Source organism: Oncorhynchus gorbuscha, linkage group LG23, assembly GCF_021184085.1.
Source record: "Oncorhynchus gorbuscha isolate QuinsamMale2020 ecotype Even-year linkage group LG23, OgorEven_v1.0, whole genome shotgun sequence".
Lineage (NCBI taxonomy): Eukaryota > Metazoa > Chordata > Actinopteri > Salmoniformes > Salmonidae > Oncorhynchus > Oncorhynchus gorbuscha.
Window position 1 is genome coordinate 4,108,664 of NC_060195.1, and position 26,889 is coordinate 4,135,552.

The 26,889-nt window shown below is 44.3% G+C and overlaps 1 protein-coding gene across 1 annotated transcript in view; it reads right to left on the minus strand.

Annotated features, from left to right (window-relative positions):
- LOC124011574 (PDZ and LIM domain protein 7-like) overlaps positions 1-26,889 on the minus strand; it is a 104,629-nt gene that overhangs the window by 13,478 nt on the left and 64,262 nt on the right. Inside the window, exons 9-10 of the mRNA XM_046325031.1 lie at positions 11,469-11,527; positions 10,978-11,209 (exon numbers count right to left, since the gene is read on the minus strand). Coding sequence (XP_046180987.1) covers positions 10,978-11,209; positions 11,469-11,527 — 291 coding nt within the window. The remainder of the gene's footprint in view (positions 1-10,977; positions 11,210-11,468; positions 11,528-26,889) is intronic.

Sequence of the window (26,889 nt, forward strand, 5' to 3'; positions counted from 1 at the left end):
TTGTCTCCACTGGAAGGAAGAAGAGAGGAGGAGAGAGCAGCTGAGGGAAAGGTCTTGGAACAAAGGAAATATCCAGGAGCTAAGCCTAAAGCAACAAAGGCTTCATCCTCAACTACCAGGAGCACCAGAAGAACCAGGCAAGCACCTGGTTATCTTAAGGACTATGTGGTCGAGGTTCCGACATCAAAGGGCAAGCCCACCAGAGCTCAAAGAGTTGATGGATCAACTATATGTTTCAGCCATCAACCATCCCCTCTGAGCCAAGGACCGGAAACTGCTTTGGAGCAGGAAAGTGGTCTACGTGAGGAACCTAAGGAAGAGGTAACTCCCACTGCACAGGTCGACCAGCTTCCAGAGGCAGGCTCCGCTCACCCCTTAACTAATGGGAAATCGTCGAAGCACTCTAGACGGAGTGGGAGTTCGACCAGTGGATACCCCTTTGGAAGTGGCCATGGCAGCCGCCATTCACTAGCCCTCAGCAATTCACAGAACGCTGTCCTACAAGAGAGGATGAAACTATTAGCTTTGGAGGAAATTGAGCGTCAGATTGAGGAGGAACGACAGGCTGACGAACGATGTCACCAATTGGATGTGCAGGCCCGTAGAGCTCTACAGGAAAGGGAATCCATTGCCAAGGACCTGGCACAGCAGCGACGGCACCGTCAAGCCAGAAGGGAATTAGAAGAGGCACGGATGGTCTCATCCTTCCTGGAGAGGAACGAACGGGAGTTGACCTGACCACCCTCCACATGGACCTGAACTGTCTGCCTTTCTTTCCCAATCTGCCCCTCTGGTACAGCATGGCACACAGTCCTCGGAGGATCCGGGGTCAACAGCCAACACGGAGCACGGAGACGGGCCGCTCCGCCAACGCCCTCTATGCCAGTGACACAAGTTAGCATTCCTCCATCTGGACAAAGCATCACTCCTTCGCCTTTCCGCCAATTACCAACCAAGGCAAATCGTTCCTTTCATCCGGGGCCAGGCCAGTCCTCAAACAACAGGTCGGAGGGCTCTCGCCCAATTCCGGCTGCCACAAATGGTGGGTCTGGGACAGTAGGTGACCGGCCCAATGAGGCCACAGTGGGCTCATCAGAAGTCCCGGGTTTATCCTTCACGCAAACAGAAGAGGGAGCCAACATTATGAAACTTCTAGTAGCCTCAGCCTATGGAATTCCCAGACCCAAACTGCCATACTTTGAAAATGGAAAGGAGAGTGAATTTGTCCTTTTGGAAATGGCATTGGAGAGTCTACTGGGTATTCACAGTCATCTGTCAGAACGCTACAAATACCAAGTACTAATGGATCATTTGCGGTTTCCAAGTGCATACAGGCTGGCCCAATCATTTATGCACTCCGCAACACCATACACTGCAGCTCTCCAGGCCCTGAAGGCGAGATATGGTGAGCCACGTCAGCTAGTCCAGAATGAACTAAACAACATCCTGAACACGTCTCCAATTAAAATGGGAGACCATGCTGCCTTCCAAGAATTCTCCCTGGCTGTCCAATCCCTGACCTCTATGCTCCAATCCGTTGAAGGAGAAGACGGGAACGAGCTTAAATGTGGCTCCCACGTGGACAGGCTTCTTAGCAAACTGCCAGTGTACCTCAGAGACAGTTTCATTGAACATTGTTTGAATAAGGGCATCCTGAAAGAGGGCTCGAGAAGCACCTATGCTCTCAGAGACCTGGCCACATGGTTGGAGGTGAAGGCAAAGGCGAAGAGCATCGCTCACCAGGCCACAATCTCCGCCATAGCCACAGGGGGAAGGAAGGAGTTTGAACGCCAGCAGGGACAGAAAAGACCAAATCCCACTACCATGTACTTAAATAGTGAGGCCGGGAGGAACCCGGGAAGAAGACCCCTCTCAAGAGCAAGAACATCAAATTCCAGCCTTACTGCCTATATTGCAATAGTAAGGGGCACTTCCTTGGTTCATGCCCCAGAGTAAAAAGCTCACTCAAACTCAATTGAAGGCCTGGATCACTTCAGGCGAGCGATGCTACAAGTGTGCCCGTAGCCATAAGGTGGAGACCTGCACATTGAGGAAACCCTGCAACCGCTGTGAAGAAATCCATCTCACCGTGTTGCATGATCTATTTCCCCAAGCAAAGAAGGAGCAGAGTATGCTCATGGTAGGAGCTGCAAAGGAGCTGTATCTCGACCAGCAGAACCGGTCTCCAAGGGTCATGTTGAAGGTGGTCAAGGTCACTCTGCAAAGTGAAGGGAGAAGCATTGATACATTCGCCGTTCTAGATGATGGGTCAGAAAGAACAATCATTCTCACAGCGGCCACCCGTCAGCTTAACCTGGAAGAGACCCCCGAGACCCTTAATCTCAGAACGGTGCGACATGATGTTATCCAAATGAAAGGCTCTGCTGTAACCTTCAGCATTTCACCTTCAGGAAACAGGAGCGTGGCCTATAACATCACCAATGCCTTCACGGCAGATGGCTTGAATCTCGCAGAGCACTCCTGCCCGGTAAGTGTTCTACAGAAACAATATCCTCATCTACGAGGATTGCCTCTTCCTAACCTGGCCAGAGTAGCACCACTTATCCTGATTGGATCAGACCACCCACATCTCGTCACCCCGACTGAGCCTATACGAGCTGGACCAGAAGGAGGACCCATTGCTGTCCATACATCCTTGGGTTGGGCTGTGCAAGGTCCATCCCATCTACTTCTCTCCACCCAAGCTGTACAGTCACAGCAAGTCCTCTTCACCAGAAGCAATCCAGATGCAGCCACTGACCTCCTTCGGAATGTTGAGATGCTATGGAAGATGGCCACCTTCTCCAACCGGAAGCTACAGGAGGTCACTCGCTCGAAAAATGACTCCTATGCATTAGACCTCCTGGAGAAGAGCACCACCACCACTGAAATGGATGGAGTTCGCAGGTATGCAACCCCACTGCTACGGGTGCCCAACCATCCTCCTCTGGCAACCACGACACGGGCTGTACTCCCACTACTGCGTGGAACAGAGCGACGCCTGGTGAAGAATCCTGAGCTTGCAGAAGTTCATAACCGAGAGATTCATAACCTTGTGAAAGCAGGCTACGTCACTGAAGTGACAGCTCATGAAGAGGGAAACGCACTCCGTGAATCCTGGTATCTCCCTCACCATGTTATCCAGCAACATGGTGGGAAGTATAGACTTGTCTTCAACTGTTCATTCCAAGCAGCTGGTCAAAGCCTGAATGACTGTCTACTCCCCGGACCAACCTTAGGTCCTTCCTTGCTCGGTGTCCTTCTCCGGTTCCGGCAGCACTCTACAGCCATCAGTGGAGACATCAAAGCCATGTTTCATCAGATTCGTTTACTGCCTTCCGACACCACACTGCTCCGGTTCATATGGCGAAATATGGAACGAGATGCAGAGCCCACAATCTATGAATGGCAGGTACTCCCATTCGGCACCACCTGCAGTCCTTGCTGTGCCATATACGCTCTGCAGAGACACGCACGGGAGCATCCAGACAGTGACCCAGAAGTATTGGATTCAGTGGAAAATGCCTTCTATGTGGATAACTGCTTACAAAGCATCCCATGCACGGCTGAAGCGAAATCACTCCTTGATAAAGTGCGGAATCTCCTGTCCAAAGGGGGATTTGAGGTCCGACAGTGGGCTAGTAACAGAGCGGAGGTTATCCAGCACCTCCCGCCACAAGCTAGGTCCAGTAGCAGTGAACTATGGCTAACGCAGTCTGGTGCTAACCCAGAAGAGCCCACTCTAGGACTGAGGTGGAGCTGCCTACCGGATACCCTGGGGTATAAGCACCGCTCATCCCCGAGTACCGAAACCCCCACTCTGCGCACCATCTATCGGACCCTGGCCAGTCAATACGATCCCCTTGGGTATATCCTGCCATACACAACACGGGCCAAAGTCTTAGTCCAGGACCTGTGGCAGACCAAGAGGGACTGGGATGAACCAATCCACCCAGCTGACCTAGTGGAACGATGGATCTGTTGGGAAACTGAGTTAACGGAGCTCTCTGATGTCCAAATGCCAAGATGTTATGTACCATCCTGTGTTGACCAACTGGGATCATGCCTGGAACTGCATGTGTTCTGTGACGCTTCGGAGCGAGCTTATGGGGCGGTTTCCTATCTTAGAGTGGAGGATAAGGCAGGCCACACCCATGTCTCCTTTGTCATGGCCAGGTCCAGGGTCGCACCCAAGAAGCAGTTGTCAATGCCTAGGCTGGAACTCAGTGCTGCCCTTTCCGGAGCCCAGTTGGCCTCTACCTTGCGAGCCGAGCTCACCTTGCCAATCCAAAGGATCATCTACTGGAGTGATTCGACCACTGTATTGACATGGCTCAAGTCGGAGTCCTGCAGGTATAAGGTGTTTGTCGGGACTCGCATTGCGGAAATCCAAGACCTAACAGAAGTCCAGGACTGGAGGTATGTTGATAGCATAAACAATCCTGCTGATGACATTACTAGAGGTAAAACCCTTAAGGAATTGGCTAAACCCCATCGCTGGAGCTTGGGACCACCATTCTTGTCCCAACCAGAGAACGAGTGGCCGACAGCCCCCAGGCGTGCGGCCCCTCCGCGACCGACTGAAGCTCATGAGTTAAGGAAGTCTGCCCAATGCTACAGCATTTCTACGGAACCAACAACGGCTCTCCCTGACCTAACACAATCCCAAACACTGCCGGATCTGATCACAGCCACAAACCAGACCTCAGATGGGGTGGCTTCTATACCTACCTCCCTCGCGGCAGAGACACTACTCCTCCAGCAAGCACAAGCAGTTAGCTTCCCTGAGGAGTTAAAAGCTCTGAAAGCCGGTAGGGAAGTGGCTAAGGGCAGCCATCTTCTCTCTCTTGCCCCAGAATATGATCCAATCCTTGGAGTGATCAGAGTTGGAGGGAGGCTGCGCCAAGCGGAGGTTTTGGACCCAGATGCTATCCACCCAATTATCCTCGACTCCAGACACCCTCTTACCAGGCTCCTCATCAAGAGTTATGGTGAGCGGCTTCTCCACCCAGGGCCAGAGAGGGTCTATGGGGAGATGAGGCGGAAGTACTGGATAATTGGAGGACGAGGAGCCATTCGTAAGCACCAATACGCCTGCGTAGAATGTCAGAGATGGCGGGCCGGAGCTACGGTGCCCAAAATGGCAGATTTACCCCTGCTCGCTTGCGCCTCCTTAAACCACCCTTCTGGTCAACAGGAGTAGATTGCTTCGGCCCCTTGATGATCAAGTTAGGTCGTCGTGTGGAAAAGCGCTGGGGCATTCTATTCAAGTGTATGACAACCAGATGTGTCCACCTGGACCTACTGGAGAGTTTGGATACGGAAGCCTTCCTGGCCCTACGGCGGTTTATCTCCCGACGGGGGAAACCCTACGAGATCCTGGCTGACAGAGGTACGAACTTCAAGGCAGGAGAAGCCAGGTTGGAGGAAGCCTTCAAAGCCATGGAACCTAGCTTCCAGGATCAGCTGATGGACCAACAAATCTCATTCAAATTTAACCCTCCAGGCGCTCCTCATTTTGGAGGAACATGGGAGCGAGAGATCAAATCTGTAAAGACGGCCTTACGAGTCGTACTAGGGGACCAAACTGTCACTGAAACGGTCTTGAGGACTGTCCTGATAGAGGTGGAAGGGATTCTGAACTCCAAACCCTTGGGATATCTCTCTGCAGACATCGCTGACCCCGATCCGGTTACACCGAATATGCTCTTGATGGGACGCCGAGATGCGTCACTTCCTCAAGCCATGTATGCTGATACCAACCTCGTCGGCAGACGCCGGTGGCGACACAGCCAAATCTTAGCTGACCATTTTTGGGCCCGATTCATTCGGGATTACCTACCAAGTCTACAGCACAGAGGGAAATGGCGGAGAGAAATGGCCAGCCTGGAAACTGGCCAAGTAGTAATGATGGTGGACCCTCAGCTGCCTCGAGCCTCCTGGCCGGTGGGCCGTATAACTAAGACCATGCCTGGGACCGATGGTCGTGTTAGATCAGTGGAAATCCAGGTGAAGAACCGGACATATATCCGGCCAGTTGCCCGACTGATTCCTCTCCCTGAGATAACAGAGGATGGGGAGCAATGAGCCTTTTGAGGAATGTGGAAATTAACAAATTTCCGGGGTGGCTGTAGAAAAGGCCCATGGAGTTGGTGGAATACTCCTTTAATTAATTGCCATTTACTCAGCTGGGCCAGGGGCGCTTTAATTAGGTCAGGTGGAAATGTCCTACAGATCTCAACTCCATAAAAGGAGGAAATTGCCATCGCCTGATCTCGCTGCTTTCTCTTCCCTAAATCCATCTGATCCAGAAGTTCTGTGCGTCCATGAATCCACGTAAGTCCACCGACTCTTACCTTTCATCTGAATGATCTGTGGTGATCGGGAGAGTGGGCCATTCAGTTATTGTTTATAGTTATCACCGCGGAGCGCGGCTTGGAGCGCACGCTTCAAACATATTGTGTAATGTGAATTGTTAATAATGACTGCTATGATTTGAACTTTGATTATGAATTTGATTGTATACATGTTATTTGTTTCCTTTGTGATGCAGCACAGACTACCAGTAAATATACCACTTTATGGTTAAAGGAATTCCTGCCTCAGTCTCATACATTCCTCTGTCACCTGACACGTGACCACCTGTTCACCTTCACTGTCAGTCATCCTACCTGTCCAGCAACCCACACAGATTCCACTAATCTTTCTGGCTCTAGTGTTCATAGATATAACAGACAGGCTTGGCTGGCTCTAGTGTTCATAGATATAACAGACAGGCTTGGCTGGCTCTAGTGTTCATAGATATAACAGACAGGCTTGGCTGGCTCTAGTGTTCATAGATATAACAGACAGGCTTGGCTGGCTCTAGTGTTCATAGATATAACAGACAGGCTTGGCTGGCTCTAGTGTTCATAGATATAACAGACAGGCTTGGCTGGCTCTAGTGTTCATAGATATAACAGACAGGCTTGGCTGGCTCTAGTGTTCATAGATATAACAGACAGGCTTGGCTGGCTCTAGTGTTCATAGATATAACAGACAGGCTTGGCTGGCTCTAGTGTTCATAGATATAACAGACAGGCTTGGCTGGCTCTAGTGTTCATAGATATAACAGACAGGCTTGGCTGGCTCTAGTGTTCATAGATATAACAGACAGGCTTGGCTGGCTCTAGTGTTCATAGATATAACAGACAGGCTTGGCTGGCTCTAGTGTTCATAGATATAACAGACAGGCTTGGCTGGCTCTAGTGTTCATAGATATAACAGACAGGCTTGGCTGGCTCTAGTGTTCATAGATATAACAGACAGGCTTGGCTGGCTCTAGTGTTCATAGATATAACAGACAGGCTTGGCTGGCTCTAGTGTTCATAGATATAACAGACAGGCTTGGCTGGCTCTAGTGTTCATAGATATAACAGACAGGCTTGGCTGGCTCTAGTGTTCATAGATATAACAGACAGGCTTGGCTGGCTCTAGTGTTCATAGATATAACAGACAGGCTTGGCTGGCTCTAGTGTTCATAGATATAACAGACAGGCTTGGCTGGCTCTAGTGTTCATAGATATAACAGACAGGCTTGGCTGGCTCTAGTGTTCATAGATATAACAGACAGGCTTGGCTGGCTCTAGTGTTCATAGATATAACAGACAGGCTTGGCTGGCTCTAGTGTTCATAGATATAACAGACAGGCTTGGCTGGCTCTAGTGTTCATAGATATAACAGACAGGCTTGGCTGGCTCTAGTGTTCATAGATATAACAGACAGGCTTGGTTGGCTCTAGTGTTCATAGATATAACAGACAGGCTTGGCTGGCTCTAGTGTTCATAGATATAACAGACAGGCTTGGCTGGCTCTAGTGTTCATAGATATAACAGACAGGCTTGGCTGGCTCTAGTGTTCATAGATATAACAGACAGGCTTGGCTGGCTCTAGTGTTCATAGATATAACAGACAGGCTTGGCTGGCTCTAGTGTTCATAGATATAACAGACAGGCTTGGCTGGCTCTAGTGTTCATAGATATAACAGACAGGCTTGGCTGGCTCTAGTGTTCATAGATATAACAGACAGGCTTGGCTGGCTCTAGTGTTCATAGATATAACAGACAGGCTTGGCTGGCTCTAGTGTTCATAGATATAACAGACAGGCTTGGCTGGCTCTAGTGTTCATAGATATAACAGACAGGCTTGGCTGGCTCTAGTGTTCATAGATATAACAGACAGGCTTGGCTGGCTCTAGTGTTCATAGATATAACAGACAGGCTTGGCTGGCTCTAGTGTTCATAGATATAACAGACAGGCTTGGCTGGCTCTAGTGTTCATAGATATAACAGACAGGCTTGGCTGGCTCTAGTGTTCATAGATATAACAGACAGGCTTGGCTGGCTCTAGTGTTCATAGATATAACAGACAGGCTTGGCTGGCTCTAGTGTTCATAGATATAACAGACAGGCTTGGCTGGCTCTAGTGTTCATAGATATAACAGACAGGCTTGGCTGGCTCTAGTGTTCATAGATATAACAGACAGGCTTGGCTGGCTCTAGTGTTCATAGATATAACAGACAGGCTTGGCTGGCTCTAGTGTTCATAGATATAACAGACAGGCTTGGCTGGCTCTAGTGTTCATAGATATAACAGACAGGCTTGGCTGGCTCTAGTGTTCATAGATATAACAGACAGGCTTGGCTGGCTCTAGTGTTCATAGATATAACAGACAGGCTTGGCTGGCTCTAGTGTTCATAGATATAACAGACAGGCTTGGCTGGCTCTAGTGTTCATAGATATAACAGACAGGCTTGGCTGGCTCTAGTGTTCATAGATATAACAGACAGGGGGCAGTAGTAGATAAAGGCCTTGTAGTTATTCATCTAACAGACAGGGGGCAGTAGTAGATAAAGGCCTTGTAGTTATTCATCTAACAGACAGGGGGCAGTAGTAGATAAAGGCCTTGTAGTTATTCATCTAACAGACAGGGGGCAGTAGTAAATAAAGGCCTTGTAGTTATTAACAGGGGGCAGTAGTAGATAAAGGCCTTGTAGTTATTAATCTAACAGACAGAGGGCTGTAGTAATTAAAGAAATTGTAGTTATTAATCTAACAGACAGGGGGCAGTAGTAATTAAAGGCCTTGTAGTTATTAATCTAACAGACAGGGGGCAGTAGTAAATAAAGGCCTTGTAGTTATTAACAGGGGGCAGTAGTAGATAAAGGCCTTGTAGTTATTAACAGGGGGCAGTAGTAATTAAAGGCCTTGTAGTTATTCATCTAACAGACAGGGGGCAGTAGTAAATAAAGGCCTTGTAGTTATTAACAGGGGGCAGTAGTACTTAAAGGCCTTGTAGTTACTAATCTAACAGACAGGGGGCAGTAGTAAATAAAGGCCTTGTAGTTATTAACAGGGGGCAGTAGTAATTAAAGGCCTTGTAGTTATTAATCTAACAGACAGGGGGCAGTAGTAAATAAAGGCCTTGTAGTTATTAACAGGGGGCAGTAGTAATTAAAGGCCTTGTAGTTATTAACAGGGGGCAGTAGTAGATAAAGGCCTTGTAGTTATTCATCTAACAGACAGGGGGCAGTAGTAAATAAAGGCCTTGTAGTTATTAACAGGGGGCAGTAGTAAATAAAGGCCTTGTAGTTATTAACAGGGGGCAGTAGTAGATAAAGGCCTTGTAGTTATTAATCTAACAGACAGAGGGCTGTAGTAATTAAAGAAATTGTAGTTATTAATCTAACAGACAGGGGGCAGTAGTAAATAAAGGCCTTGTAGTTATTAACAGGGGGCAGTAGTAGATAAAGGCCTTGTAGTTACTAATCTAACAGACAGGGGGCAGTAGTAAATTAAGGCCTTGTAGTTATTAACAGGGGGAAGCAGTAAATTAAGGCCTTGTAGTTATTAACAGGGGGCAGTTGTAAATAAAGTCCTTTTAGTTATTAACAGGGGGCAGTAGTAAATAAAGGCCTTGTAGTTATTAACAGGGGGCAGTAGTAATTAAAGGCCTTGTAGTTATTAATCTAACAGACAGGGGGCAGTAGTAAATAAAGGCCTTGTAGTTATTAACAGGGGGCAGTAGTAATTAAAGGCCTTGTAGTTATTCATCTAACAGACAGGGGGCAGTAGTAAATAAAGGCCTTGTAGTTATTAACAGGGGGCAGTAGTACTTAAAGGCCTTGTAGTTACTAATCTAACAGACAGGGGGCAGTAGTAAATAAAGGCCTTGTAGTTATTAACAAGGGGCAGTAGTAATTAAAGGCCTTGTAGTTATTAATCTAACAGACAGGGGGCAGTAGTAAATAAAGGCCTTGTAGTTATTAACAGGGGGCAGTAGTAATTAAAGGCCTTGTAGTTATTAACAGGGGGCAGTAGTAAATAAAGGCCTTGTAGTTATTAACAGGGGGCAGTAGTAAATAAAGGCCTTGTAGTTACTAATCTAACAGACAGGGGGCAGTAGTAAATAAAGGCCTTGTAGTTATTAACAGGGGGCAGTAGTAGATAAAGGCCTTGTAGTTACTAATCTAACAGACAGGGGGCAGTAGTAAATAAAGGCCTTGTAGTTATTAACAGGGGGCAGTAGTAATTAAAGGCCTTGTAGTTATTAACAGGGGGCAGTAGTAAATAAAGGCCTTGTAGTTATTAACAGGGGGCAGTAGTAATTAAAGGCCTTGTAGTTATTAACAGGGGGCAGTAGTAATTAAAGGCCTTGTAGTTATTAATCTAACAGACAGGGGGCAGTAGTAAATAAAGGCCTTGTAGTTATTAACAGGGGGCAGTAGTAATTAAAGGCCTTGTAGTTATTAATCTAACAGACAGGGGGCAGTAGTAAATAAAGGCCTTGTAGTTATTAACAGGGGGCAGTAGTAAATAAAGGCCTTGTAGTTATTAACAGGGGGCAGTAGTAAATAAAGGCCTTGTAGTTACTAATCTAACAGACAGTGGGCAGTAGTAAATAACAGACAGGGGGCAGTACAGTCCCAGGGTTCCCACCTAATGATCTTGTTGCAGGCTCCACAGAGAGGGGTCCTTCCGCTGTCCTCGGGTGCCTGCTGAGCCGCCTGTAGGATAGAGGAGCGGTTCTGCATGGGCGTTGGCTGGGCCGGCTGCCTGTGCTGGGTCAGAACCGTACTGGTCTTGTCTGGGGCGTAACGGTCAGCGAACCCTGGGTCGGTCACCCACGGAGGACGTACCAGAGGACCAGCCGTGACTGTAGCCTTAGAGGCTGGAGAACCCAGAGCAATGCTTTAATGCAACACATTCAACAGGGAGACTCCTATAGTGTCTTATAAGGAACCATGGGAATGTATAAATGCTTATAGCACGTGTTACAATGTATAACTATGCTTATAATATGTGCTATAATAGATATTTCAAAGCTTATAAAACATGTTATAATGCATCTAACGAATAAATAAAAGGTTTGGCTTTATGTTATTAATTACCAGAACCTGTCATTTGAACTCTGACCTGCAGAGACTCACCGTCAGGTTTGTCTGCTGTCTGGGTCTGGGTCTTAGCAGGTGACAGAGAGGCCTTGACGCTGGGGAGAAAAGAAGAAAAAAAACACACTCCCTTAAAGACCATGTGCTTTAGGGTTACCATGGCGACTCAGAAGAGGTAGAGTGGCAGCAGTGGCTTGACATCATCATCATCATCATCGAGGGAGTTCTGTGTTCATTTTGAAATGGAAGGAGCATAATGGTCAAATCATTGCGAGGATTGCTCTCTCATCTCTCTCTCTGTGACTATACCACCACTTACAGAAAGTGGACTGGGAATTGTCACGCGATATAGTTGTGCTCCTCCAAACAGCACACTGACTGAGGGTTGTAATATGGGCAAGAAAAAGTACGCGAATCCTTTGGAATTACCTGGATTTCTGCACAAATTGGTCTTAAAATTTGATCTGATTTTCATCTAAGTCACAACAATAGACAAACAGTCTTTTTTATTTATTTCACCTTTATTTAACCAGGTAGGCTAGTTGAGAACACCTTTATTTAACCAAGTAGGCTAGTTGAGAACACCTTTATTTAACCAGGTAGGCTAGTTGAGAACACCTTTATTTAACCAGGTAGGCTAGTTGAGAACACCTTTATTTAACCAGGTAGGCCAGTTGAGAACACCTTTATTTAACCAGGTAGGCTAGTTGAGAACACCTTTATTTAACCAGGTAGGCTAGTTGAGAACACCTTTATTTAACCAGGTAGGCCAGTTGAGAACACCTTTATTTAACCAGGTCGGCTAGTTGAGAACACCTTTATTTAACCAAGTAGGCTAGTTGAGAACACCTTTATTTAACCAGGTAGGCTAGTTGAGAACACCTTTATTTAACCAGGTAGGCTAGTTGAGAACACCTTTATTTAACCAGGTAGGCTAGTTGAGAACACCTTTATTTAACCAGGTAGGCTAGTTGAGAACAAGTTCTCATTTGCAACTGCGACCTGGCCAAGATAAAGCATAGCAGTGTGAACAGACAACAACACAGAGTTACACATGGAGTAAACAATTAACAAGTCAATAACACAGTAGAAAAAAAGGGGGAGTCTATATACAATGTGTGCATAAGGCATAAGGCAAGGAGGTAGGCGAATAATTACAATTTTGCAGATTAACACTGGAGTGATAAATGATCAGATGGTCATGTACAGGTAGAGATATTGGTGTGCAAAAGAGCAGAAAAGTAAATAAATAAAAACAGTATAAAACAGTATGGGGATGAGGTAGGTGAAAATGGGTGGGCTATTTACCAATAGACTATGTACAGCTGCAGCGATCGGTTAGCTGCTCAGATAGCTGATGTTTAAAGTTAGTGAGGGAGATAAAAGTCTCCAACTTCAGCGATTTTTGCAGTTCAGTCCAGTCACAGGCAGCAGAGTACTGGAACGAAAGGCGGCCAAATGAGGTGTTGGCCTTAGGGATGATCAGTGAGATACACCTCCTGGAGCGCGTGCTACGGATGGGTCTGCTTAAACTAATAACACACAATTATATGTTTTCATGTCTTTTTTGAACACACAGTGTAAACATTCACAGTGCAGCGTGGGAAAGTATCTATGCGAACCCTTGGATTTAATAACTGGTTGACCCTCCTTTGGCAGTAATAACCTCAACCAAACGTTTTCTGAAGTTGGACAGTATAGTATAGTGGACAGTATAGTGGACAGTATAGTGGACAGTACAGTATAGTGGACAGTACAGTATAGTGGACAGTACAGTATAGTGGACAGTATAGTGGACAGTACAGTATAGTGGACAGTACAGTATAGTGGAGAGTACAGTATAGTGGAGAGTACAGTATAGTATAGTGGACAGTATAGTGGACAGTATAGTATAGTGGACAGTATAGTGGACAGTACAGTATAGTGGACAGTACAGTATAGTGGACAGTATAGTATAGTATAGTGGACAGTATAGTGGACAGTATAGTATAGTGGACAGTATAGTGGACAGTACAGTATAGTGGACAGTACAGTATAGTGGACAGTACAGTATAGTATAGTGGACAGTACAGTATAGTGGACAGTACAGTATAGTATAGTGGACAGTATAGTGGACAGTATAGTATAGTGGACAGTACAGTATAGTGGACAGTACAGTATAGTATAGTGGACAGTATAGTGGACAGTATAGTATAGTGGACAGTATAGTATAGTGGACAGTATAGTATAGTGGACAGTACAGTATAGTGGACAGTACAGTATAGTGGACAGTATAGTGGACAGTATAGTGGACAGTACAGTATAGTGGACAGTATAGTGGACAGTACAGTATAGTGGACAGTACAGTATAGTGGACAGTACAGTATAGTGGACAGTACAGTATAGTGGACAGTATAGTATAGTGGACAGTATAGTGGACAGTACAGTATAGTGGACAGTACAGTATAGTGGACAGTATAGTGGACAGTATAGTGGACAGTATAGTATAGTGGACAGTATAGTATAGTGGACAGTACAGTATAGTGGACAGTATAGTGGACAGTATAGTGGACAGTATAGTATAGTGGACAGTACAGTATAGTGGACAGTACAGTATAGTGGACAGTATAGTGGACAGTATAGTGGACAGTATAGTATAGTGGACAGTACAGTATAGTGGACAGTACAGTATAGTGGACAGTATAGTGGACAGTATAGTGGACAGTATAGTATAGTGGACAGTATAGTATAGTGGACAGTATAGTGGACAGTACAGTATAGTGGACAGTACAGTATAGTGGACAGTATAGTGGACAGTATAGTGGACAGTATAGTATAGTGGACAGTATAGTATAGTGGACAGTATAGTGGACAGTACAGTATAGTGGACAGTATAGTATAGTGGACAGTATAGTGGACAGTATAGTATATTGGACAGTATAGTGGACAGTACAGTGTAGTGGACAGTATAGTGGAAAGTATAGTGGACAGTATAGTGGACAGTACAGTATAGTGGACAGTATAGTATAGTGGACAGTATAGTGGACAGTATAGTGGACAGTATAGTGGACAGTACAGTATAGTGGACAGTATAGTGGACAGTATAGTGGACAGTACAGTATAGTGGACAGTATAGTATAGTGGACAGTACAGTATAGTGGACAGTACAGTATATTGGACAGTACAGTATAGTGGACAGTACAGTATAGTGGACAGTATAGTGGACAGTATAGTGGACAGTATAGTATAGTGGACAGTACAGTATAGTGGACAGTACAGTATAGTGGAAAGTACAGTATAGTATAGTGGACAGTATAGTGGACAGTACAGTATAGTGGACAGTATAGTGGACAGTACAGTATAGTATAGTGGACAGTATAGTATAGTGGACAGTACAGTATAGTATAGTGGACAGTACAGTATAGTGGACAGTACAGTACAGTATAGTGGACAGTACAGTATAGTATAGTGGACAGTATAGTATAGTGGACAGTACAGTATAGTATAGTGGACAGTACAGTATAGTATAGTGGACAGTACAGTATAGTATAGTGGACAGTACAGTATAGTATAGTGGACAGTACAGTATAGTATAGTGGACAGTACAGTATAGTATAGTGGACAGTACAGTATAGTGGACAGTACAGTACAGTATAGTGGACAGTACAGTATAGTATAGTGGACAGTATAGTATAGTGGACAGTACAGTATAGTATAGTGGACAGTACAGTATAGTGGACAGTACAGTATAGTATAGTGGACAGTACAGTATAGTGGACAGTATAGTATAGTGGACAGTACAGTATAGTATAGTGGACAGTACAGTATAGTATAGTGGACAGTACAGTATAGTGGACAGTATAGTATAGTGGACAGTACAGTATAGTATAGTGGACAGTATAGTGGACAGTATAGTGGACAGTATGGTGGACAGTATAGTGGACAGTACAGTATAGTGGACAGTATAGTGGACAGTACAGTATAGTGGACAGTATAGTGGACAGTGGATAGTGGACAGTATAGTGGACAGTACAGTATAGTGGACAGTACAGTATAGTGGACAGTACAGTATAGTGGACAGTACAGTATAGTGGACAGTACAGTGGATAGTGGACAGTATAGTGGACAGTACAGTATAGTGGACAGTAGTGGTATAGTGGACAGTATAGTGGACAGTATAGTGGACAGTATAGTGGACAGTATAGTGGACAGTACAGTATAGTGGACAGTACAGTATAGTGGACAGTATAGTGGACAGTACAGTATAGTGGACAGTACAGTATAGTGGACAGTACAGTATAGTATAGTGGACAGTACAGTATAGTATAGTGGACAGTACAGTATAGTATAGTGGACAGTACAGTATAGTATAGTGGACAGTACAGTATAGTGGACAGTATAGTATAGTGGACAGTACAGTATAGTATAGTGGACAGTATAGTGGACAGTATAGTGGACAGTATGGTGGACAGTATAGTGGACAGTACAGTATAGTGGACAGTATAGTGGGCAGTACAGTATAGTGGACAGTACAGTATAGTGGACAGTACAGTATAGTGGACAGTATAGTGGACAGTACAGTATAGTGGACAGTACAGTATAGTGGACAGTATAGTGGACAGTACAGTATAGTGGACAGTATAGTGGACAGTACAGTATAGTGGACAGTACAGTATAGTGGACAGTATAGTGGACAGTACAGTATAGTGGACAGTATAGTGGACAGTACAGTGGACAGTACAGTATAGTGGACAGTACAGTATAGTGGACAGTATAGTGGACAGTACAGTATAGTGGACAGTACAGTATAGTGGACAGTACAGTATAGTGGACAGTATAGTGGACAGTACAGTATAGTGGACAGAACAGTATAGTGGACAGTATAGTGGACAGTATAGTGGACAGTACAGTATAGTGGACAGTACAGTATAGTGGACAGTATAGTGGACAGTATAGTGGACAGTACAGTATAGTGGACAGTACAGTATAGTGGACAGTACAGTATAGTGGACAGTACAGTATAGTGGACAGTATAGTGGACAGTATAGTGGACATTATAGTATAGTGGACAGTATAGTGGACAGTATAGTGGACAGTATGGTATAGTGGACAGTATAGTGGACAGTATAGTGGACAGTATAGTGGACAGTATAGTATAGTGGACAGTACAGTATAGTGGACAGTACAGTATAGTGGACAGTACAGTATAGTGGACAGTATAGTATAGTGGACAGTATAGTGGACAGTATAGTATAGTGGACAGTATAGTGGACAGTATAGTGGACAGTACAGTATAGTGGACAGTATAGTGGACAGTATAGTGGACAGTACAGTATAGTGGACAGTACAGTATAGTGGACAGTACAGTATAGTGGACAGTACAGTATAGTGGACAGTATAGTGGACAGTATAGTGGACAGTACAGTATAGTGGACAGTATAGTGGACAGTATAGTGGACAGTACAGTATAGTGGACAGTATAGTATAGTGGACAGTATAGTGGACAGTACAGTATAGTGGACAGTACAGTATAGTGGACAGTATAGTGGACAGTATAGTGGACAGTATAGTGGACAGTACAGTATAGTGGACAGTACAGTATAGTGGACAGTACAGTATAGTGGACAGTGGATAGTACAGTATAGTGGACAGTACAGTATAGTGGACAGTACAGTATAGTGGACAGTAGTATAGTGGACAGTATAGTGGATAGTGGACAGTATAGTGGACAGTACAGTATAGTGGACAGTACAGTATAGTGGACAGTACAGTGGACAGTACAGTATAGTGGACAGTATAGTGGACAGTATAGTGGACAGTACAGTATAGTGGACAGTACAGTATAGTGGACAGTACAGTATAGTGGACAGTACAGTGGACAGTACAGTATAGTGGACAGTATAGTGGACAGTATAGTGGACAGTACAGTATAGTGGACAGTACAGTATAGTGGACAGTACAGTATAGTGGACAGTATAGTGGACAGTACAGTATAGTGGACAGTACAGTATAGTGGACAGTACAGTATAGTGGACAGTATAGTGGACAGTATAGTGGACAGTATAGTATAGTGGACAGTACAGTATAGTGGACAGTACAGTATAGTGGACAGTACAGTATAGTGGACAGTATAGTGGACAGTACAGTATAGTGGACAGTATAGTGGACAGTATAGTGGACAGTATAGTGGACAGTACAGTATAGTGGACAGTACAGTATAGTGGACAGTATAGTATAGTGGACAGTACAGTGGACAGTACAGTATAGTGGACAGTATAGTGGACAGTATAGTGGACAGTACAGTATAGTGGACAGTACAGTATAGTGGACAGTACAGTATAGTGGACAGTACAGTGGACAGTACAGTATAGTGGACAGTATAGTGGACAGTATAGTGGACAGTATAGTATAGTGGACAGTATAGTGGACAGTACAGTATAGTGGACAGTACAGTATAGTGGACAGTATAGTGGACAGTGGACAGTATAGTGGACAGTACAGTATAGTGGACAGTACAGTATAGTGGACAGTACAGTATAGTGGACAGTATAGTGGACAGTATAGTGGACAGTACAGTATAGTGGACAGTACAGTATAGTGGACAGTATAGTATAGTGGACAGTATAGTGGACAGTATAGTGGACAGTATAGTGGACAGTACAGTATAGTGGACAGTACAGTATAGTGGACAGTATAGTGGACAGTACAGTATAGTGGACAGTATAGTGGACAGTATAGTGGACAGTACAGTATAGTGGACAGTACAGTATAGTGGACAGTACAGTATAGTGGACAGTACAGTGGACAGTACAGTATAGTGGACAGTATAGTGGACAGTATAGTGGACAGTACAGTATAGTGAACAGTACAGTATAGTGGACAGTACAGTATAGTGGACAGTATAGTGGACAGTACAGTATAGTGGACAGTACAGTGTAGTGGACAGTACAGTATAGTGGACAGTATAGTATAGTGGACAGTATAGTATAGTGGACAGTACAGTATAGTGGACAGTACAGTATAGTGGACAGTACAGTATAGTGGACAGTACAGTATAGTGGACAGTATAGTGGACAGTACAGTATAGTGGACAGTACAGTATAGTGGACAGTACAGTATAGTGGACAGTATAGTATAGTGGACAGTACAGTGGACAGTACAGTATAGTGGACAGTATAGTGGACAGTATAGTGGACAGTACAGTATAGTGGACAGTACAGTATAGTGGACAGTACAGTATAGTGGACAGTACAGTGGACAGTACAGTATAGTGGACAGTATAGTGGACAGTACAGTATAGTGGACAGTACAGTATAGTGAACAGTACAGTATAGTGGACAGTACAGTATAGTGGACAGTATAGTGGACAGTACAGTATAGTGGACAGTACAGTATAGTGGACAGTACAGTATAGTGGACAGTACAGTGTAGTGGACAGTACAGTATAGTGGACAGTACAGTATAGTGGACAGTATAGTATAGTGGACAGTATAGTAGTGGACAGTACAGTATAGTGGACAGTACAGTATAGTGGACAGTACAGTATAGTGGACAGTATAGTATAGTGGACAGTATAGTGGACAGTATAGTGGACAGTACAGTATAGTGGACAGTATAGTGGACAGTATAGTATAGTGGACAGTACAGTATAGTGGACAGTATAGTATAGTGGACAGTATAGTGGATAGTGGACAGTATAGTGGAGTGGTAGTAGTGGACAGTACAGTATAGTGGACAGTGGACAGTATAGTGGACAGTACAGTATAGTGGACAGTATAGTGGACAGTATAGTGGACAGTACAGTATAGTGGACAGTACAGTATAGTGGACAGTACAGTATAGTGGACAGTACAGTGGACAGTACAGTATAGTGGACAGTATAGTGGACAGTACAGTATAGTGGACAGTACAGTATAGTGGACAGTACAGTATAGTGGACAGTACAGTATAGTGGACAGTATAGTGGACAGTACAGTATAGTGGACAGTACAGTATAGTGGACAGTACAGTATAGTGGACAGTACAGTATAGTGGACAGTACAGTATAGTGGACAGTACAGTATAGTGGACAGTATAGTATAGTGGACAGTATAGTGGACAGTACAGTATAGTGGACAGTACAGTATAGTGGACAGTACAGTATAGTGGACAGTATAGTATAGTGGACAGTATAGTGGACAGTATAGTGGACAGTATAGTGGACAGTACAGTATAGTGGACAGTATAGTATAGTGGACAGTACAGTATAGTGGACAGTATAGTGGACAGTACAGTATAGTGGACAGTATAGTATAGTGGACAGTATAGTGGACAGTACAGTATAGTGGACAGTACAGTATAGTGGACAGTACAGTATAGTGGACAGTACAGTATAGTGGACAGTATAGTGGACAGTATAGTGGACAGTACAGTATAGTGGACAGTACAGTGTAGTGGACAGTACAGTATAGTGGACAGTATAGTGGACAGTACAGTATAGTGGACAGTATAGTATAGTGGACAGTATAGTGGACAGTACAGTATAGTGGACAGTACAGTATAGTGGACAGTACAGTATAGTGGACAGTATAGTATAGTGGACAGTATAGTGGACAGTACAGTACAGTGGACAGTACAGTATAGTGGACAGTATAGTATAGTGGACAGTACAGTATAGTGGACAGTATAGTATAGTGGACAGTACAGTATAGTGGACAGTATAGTGGACAGTACAGTATAGTGGACAGTATAGTATAGTGGACAGTATAGTGGACAGTATAGTATAGTGGACAGTATAGTGGACAGTATAGTGGACAGTATAGTATAGTGGACAGTATAGTGGACAGTATAGTGGACAGTACAGTATAGTGGACAGTACAGTATAGTGGACAGTACAGTATAGTGGACAGTATAGTGGACAGCATAGTGGACAGTACAGTATAGTGGACAGTACAGTATAGTGGACAGTATAGTATAGTGGACAGTATAGTAGTATAGTGGACAGTATAGTGGACAGTATAGTGGACAGTATAGTGGATAGTGGACAGTATAGTGGACAGTGGACAGTATAGTGGACAGTATAGTGGATAGTGGACAGTATAGTGGACAGTATAGTGGACAGTACAGTATAGTGGACAGTACAGTATAGTGGACAGTATAGTGGACAGTAGTATAGTGGACAGTACAGTATAGTGGACAGTACAGTATAGTGGACAGTATGGACAGTATAGTGGACAGTACAGTATAGTGGACAGTATAGTGGACAGTACAGTATAGTGGACAGTACAGTATAGTGGACAGTATAGTGGACAGTATAGTGGACAGTATAGTATAGTGGACAGTACAGTATAGTGGACAGTACAGTATAGTGGACAGTACAGTATAGTGGACAGTATAGTGGACAGTATAGTGGACAGTATAGTGGACAGTATAGTGGACAGTACAGTATAGTGGACAGTATAGTGGACAGTATAGTATAGTGGACAGTATAGTGGACAGTATAGTGGACAGTATAGTATAGTGGACAGTATAGTGGACAGTATAGTGGACAGTATAGTGGACAGTACAGTATAGTGGACAGTATAGTGGACAGTATAGTATAGTGGACAGTATAGTGGACAGTACAGTATAGTGGACAGTATAGTGGACAGTACAGTATAGTGGACAGTATAGTATAGTGGACAGTATAGTATAGTGGACAGTACAGTATAGTGGACAGTACAGTATAGTGGACAGTACAGTATAGTGGACAGTATAGTGGACAGTATAGTGGACAGTACAGTATAGTGGACAGTATAGTATAGTGGACAGTATAGTGGACAGTACAGTGTAGTGGACAGTACAGTATAGTGGACAGTATAGTGGACAGTATAGTGGACAGTATAGTATAGTGGACAGTATAGTGGACAGTATAGGGGACAGTACAGTATAGTGGACAGTATAGTGGACAGTACAGTATAGTGGACAGTATAGTGGACAGTACAGTATAGTGGACAGTACAGTATAGTGGACAGTATAGTGGACAGTACAGTATAGTGGACAGTATAGTGGACAGTACAGTATAGTGGACAGTACAGTATAGTGGACAGTATAGTGGACAGTATAGTGGACAGTATAGTATAGTGGACAGTATAGTGGACAGTATAGTGGACAGTATAGTGGACAGTATAGTATAGTGGACAGTATAGTGGACAGTATAGGGGACAGTATAGTATAGTGGACAGTATAGGGGACAGTACAGTATAGTGGACAGTACAGTATAGTGGACAGTATAGGGGACAGTACAGTATAGTGGACAGTATAGGGGACAGTACAGTATAGTGGACAGTACAGTATAGTGGACAGTATAGTGGACAGTATAGTATAGTGGACAGTATAGTGGACAGTACAGTATAGTGGACAGTACAGTATAGTGGACAGTATAGTGGACAGTACAGTATAGTGGACAGTATAGTGGACAGTATAGTGGACAGTACAGTATAGTGGACAGTATAGGGGACAGTACAGTATAGTGGACAGTACAGTATAGTGGACAGTATAGTGGACAGTACAGTATAGTGGACAGTATAGTGGACAGTACAGTATAGTGGACAGTATAGGGGACAGTACAGTATAGGGGACAGTACAGTATAGTGGACAGTATAGTGGACAGTACAGTATAGTGGACAGTATAGGGGACAGTACAGTGTAGGGGACAGTACAGTATAGTGGACAGTACAGTATAGTGGACAGTATAGGGGACAGTACAGTATAGTGGACAGTATAGTGGACAGTACAGTATAGTGGACAGTATAGGGGACAGTACAGTATAGGGGACAGTACAGTATAGTGGACAGTATAGGGGACAGTACAGTATAGGGGACAGTACAGTATAGTGGACAGTATAGTGGACAGTATAGGGGACAGTACAGTATAGGGGACAGTACAGTATAGTGGACAGTACAGTATAGTGGACAGTATAGGGGACAGTACAGTGTAGGGGATAGTATAGTATAGTGGACAGTATAGTGGACAGTATAGGGGACAGTATAGTGGACAGTATAGTATAGTGGACAGTATAGTGGACAGTATAGGTGGACAGTACAGTATAGTGGACAGTACAGTATAGTGGACAGTATAGTGGACAGTATAGTGGACAGTACAGTATAGTGGAGTACAGCAAAGAAGGAAGAAAGATACATGACAGAAAGCAGGGGGAGGATGAGCTGTTTTCAGATAACAGCAGTACAGATTTATTTCTCTTATCAGAGGGAGGTGCCTGAAGAACAAGTTGCGTTCAGAACATGAAAACAGAAAAAAAAGATAGACCTGAAAACACAGATCTAATAAAGACAGAGTTTCCAGATCAAAAGACAACGGAACTAGAACTACAAAATCAGAACAAGAACTACAAAATCAGAACTAGAACTACAAAATCAGAACTAGAACTACAAAATCAGAACTAGAACTACAAAGTCAGAACTAGAACTACAAAATCAGAACTAGAACTACAAAATCAGAACTAGAACTACAAAATCAGAACTAGAACTACAAAATCAGAACTAGAACTACAAAATCAGAACAAGAACTACAAAGTCAGAACAAGAACTACAAAGTCAGAACTAGAACTACAAAGTCAGAACTAGAACTACAAAATCAGAACTAGAACTACAGAATCAAAACTAGAACTACAGAATCGGAACTAGAACTACAGAATCAGAACAACAAAGTCAGAACTACAAAATCAGAACTAGAACTACAAAGTCAGAACTAGAACTACAAAGTCAGAACTAGAACTACAAAATCAGAACTAGAACTACAGAATCAAAACTAGAACTACAGAATCGGAACTAGAACTACAGAATCAGAACAAGAACAACAAAGTCAGAACTACAAAGTCAGAACTAGAACTACAAAGTCAGAACTAGAACTACAGAATCAGAACTAGAACTACAGAATCAGAACTAGAACTACAGAATCAGAACTAGAACTACAGAATCGGAACTAGAACTACAGAATCAGAACTACAGAATCAAAACTAGAACTACAGAATCAGAACTAGAACTACAGAATCAGAACTAGAACTACAGAATCAGAATAACAGAATAAAGAATAGAACAGGAAGAACAGCCTGAACAGTGCTGTTCCAACAGCTGTGTACCCCCCCTCCTCTCCTAACATACAACCCAGCCCTGGGTCAGATACATACGGCAAATACTGTAGAAATCTTGAGGTGCACTTGATTTGGGACAGGCCCGAAGTTAACCCCCCCCCCACACACCTCAGGTATTTAATCAATCAATCAATCAATCAATGTATTTGATGTATGTGTTGGCTCCCAGGTCTGCTACAAACACAAGGTTATCAACACTGACACAGACGTATTGATTAGTGATCATAGATCCTCTATTTGATCGATCAAATCAACTTGTTTCTTCTTCCTCCCTCTGTGTACCTGACGGGTGTGTTATCTGCCATTCGTTGAATATCGGACTATCATCGTTTGAGTCGTCGTGATGGCTATCGATCGATTAGGGCTCAGGCCCGGCTTTGCATGTTGCCGTGGTGATGCTCAGGACTTGATGTTGAGGGCGCGTGCGGACCTCTCGTGGTGCCAGTCCCTCAGACGGGCGTAACGGGGGCTCTGAATCTCTGTAAGGAACTTTTCCCTAACCACCCCGAGAGAGAGAGAAGAGAAATAGGTGGAGAGAGAGAAAAGTGGGAGGGAATGAAGACAGAAATATGTCGAACAGACAGAGAATTCACCATGCAATGGAAAAACTACATCACGACTCATTACGGTAAAACTACATCACAACTCATTACGGGAAAGTGGTCCTGGAAAAATACTTGTATATCTCACGCCCCAAACCACCTGTATATCTCACGCCCCAAACCACCTGTATATCTCACCAAACCACCTGTATATCTCACACCCCAAACCACCTGTATATCTCACCAAACCACCTGTATCTCACCAAACCACCTGTATCTCACCAAACCACCTGTATATCTCACCAAACCACCTGTATATCTCACCAAACCACCTGTATATCTCACCAAACCACCTGTATATCTCACCAAACCACCTGTATATCTCACACCCCAAACCACCTGTATATCTCACACCCCAAACCACCTGTATATCTCACACCCCAAACCACCTGTATATCTCACACCCCAAACCACCTGTATATCTCACACCCCAAACCACCTGTATATCTCACCAAACCACCTGTATATCTCACCAAACCACCTGTATCTCACCAAACCACCTGTATATCTCACACCCCAAACCACCTGTATATCTCACACCCCAAACCACCTGTATATCTCACACCCCAAACCACCTGTATATCTCACACCCCAAACCACCTGTATATCTCACACCCCAAACCACCTGTATATCTCACACCCCAAACCACCTGTATATCTCACACCCCAAACCACCTGTATATCTCACACCCCAAACCACCTGTATATCTCACCCCCCAAACCACCTGTATATCTCACCCCCAAACCACCTGTATATCTCACACCCCAAACCACCTGTATATCTCACCCCCAAACCACCTGTATATCTACACCCCAAACCACCTGTATATCTCACACCCCAAACCACCTGTATATCTCACCCCAAACCACCTGTATATCTCACCAAACCACCTGTATATCTCACCAAACCACCTGTATATCTCACCAAACCACCTGTATCTCACCAAACCACCTGTATATGGTCCCTCTGTAGCTCAGTTGGTAGAGCATGGCGCTTGTAACGCCAGGGTAGTGGGTTCAATCCCGGGACCACCCATACATAAAATGTATGCACACATGACTGTAAGTCGCTTTGGATAAAAGCGTCTGCTAAATGGCATATATTATTATTATTATTATTATTATATCTCACCAAACCACCTGTATATCTCACCAAACCACCTGTATATCTCACCAATCTCACCAAACCACCTGTATCTCACCAAACCACCTGTATATCTCACCAAACCACCTGTATCTCACCAAACCACCTGTATATCTCACCAAACCACCTGTATATCTCACCAAACCACCTGTATATCTTACACCCCAAACCACCTGTATATCTCACACCCCAAACCACCTGTATATCTCACACCCCAAACCACCTGTATATCTCACACCCCAAACCACCTGTATATCTCACCAAACCACCTGTATATCTCACACCCCAAACCACCTGTATATCTCACACCCCAAACCACCTGTATATCTCACACCCCAAACCACCTGTATATCTCACACCCCAAACCACCTGTATATCTCACCCCAAACCACCTGTATATCTCACCAAACCACCTGTATATCTCACCATACCACCTGTATATCTCACCAAACCACCTGTATATCTCACCAAACCACCTGTATATCTCACACCCCAAACCACCTGTATATCTCACACCCCAAACCACCTGTATATCTCACACCCCAAATCACCTGTATATCTCACACCCCAAACCACCTGTATATCTCACACCCCAAACCACCTGTATATCTCACACCCCAAACCACCTGTATATCTCACCCCCCAAACCACCTGTATATCTCACACCCCAAACCACCTGTATATCTCACACCCCAAACCACCTGTATATCTCACACCCCAAACCACCTGTATATCTCACCAAACCACCTGTATATCTCACCAAACCACCTGTATATCTCACCAAACCACCTGTATCTCACCAAACCACCTGTATATCTCACCAAACCACCTGTATATCTCACCAAACCACCTGTATATCTCACCAATCTCACCAAACCACCTGTATCTCACCAAACCACCTGTATATCTCACCAAACCACCTGTATCTCACCAAACCACCTGTATATCTCACCAAACCACCTGTATATCTCACCAAACCACCTGTATATCTTACACCCCAAACCACCTGTATATCTCACACCCCAAACCACCTGTATATCTCACCCCAAACCACCTGTATATCTCACACCCCAAACCACCTGTATATCTCACCAAACCACCTGTATATCTCACACCCCAAACCACCTGTATATCTCACACCCCAAACCACCTGTATATCTCACACCCCAAACCACCTGTATATCTCACACCCCAAACCACCTGTATATCTCACACCCCAAACCACCTGTATATCTCACCAAACCACCTGTATATCTCACCATACCACCTGTATATCTCACCAAACCACCTGTATATCTCACCAAACCACCTGTATATCTCACACCCCAAACCACCTGTATATCTCACACCCCAAACCACCTGTATATCTCACACCCCAAACCACCTGTATATCTCACACCCCAAATCACCTGTATATCTCACACCCCAAATCACCTGTATATCAGACACCCCAAACCACCTGTATATCTCACACCCCAAACCACCTGTATATCTCACCAAACCACCTGTATATCTCACACCCCAAACCACCTGTATATCTCACACCCCAAACCACCTGTATATCTCACACCCCAAACCACCTGTATATCTCACCATACCACCTGT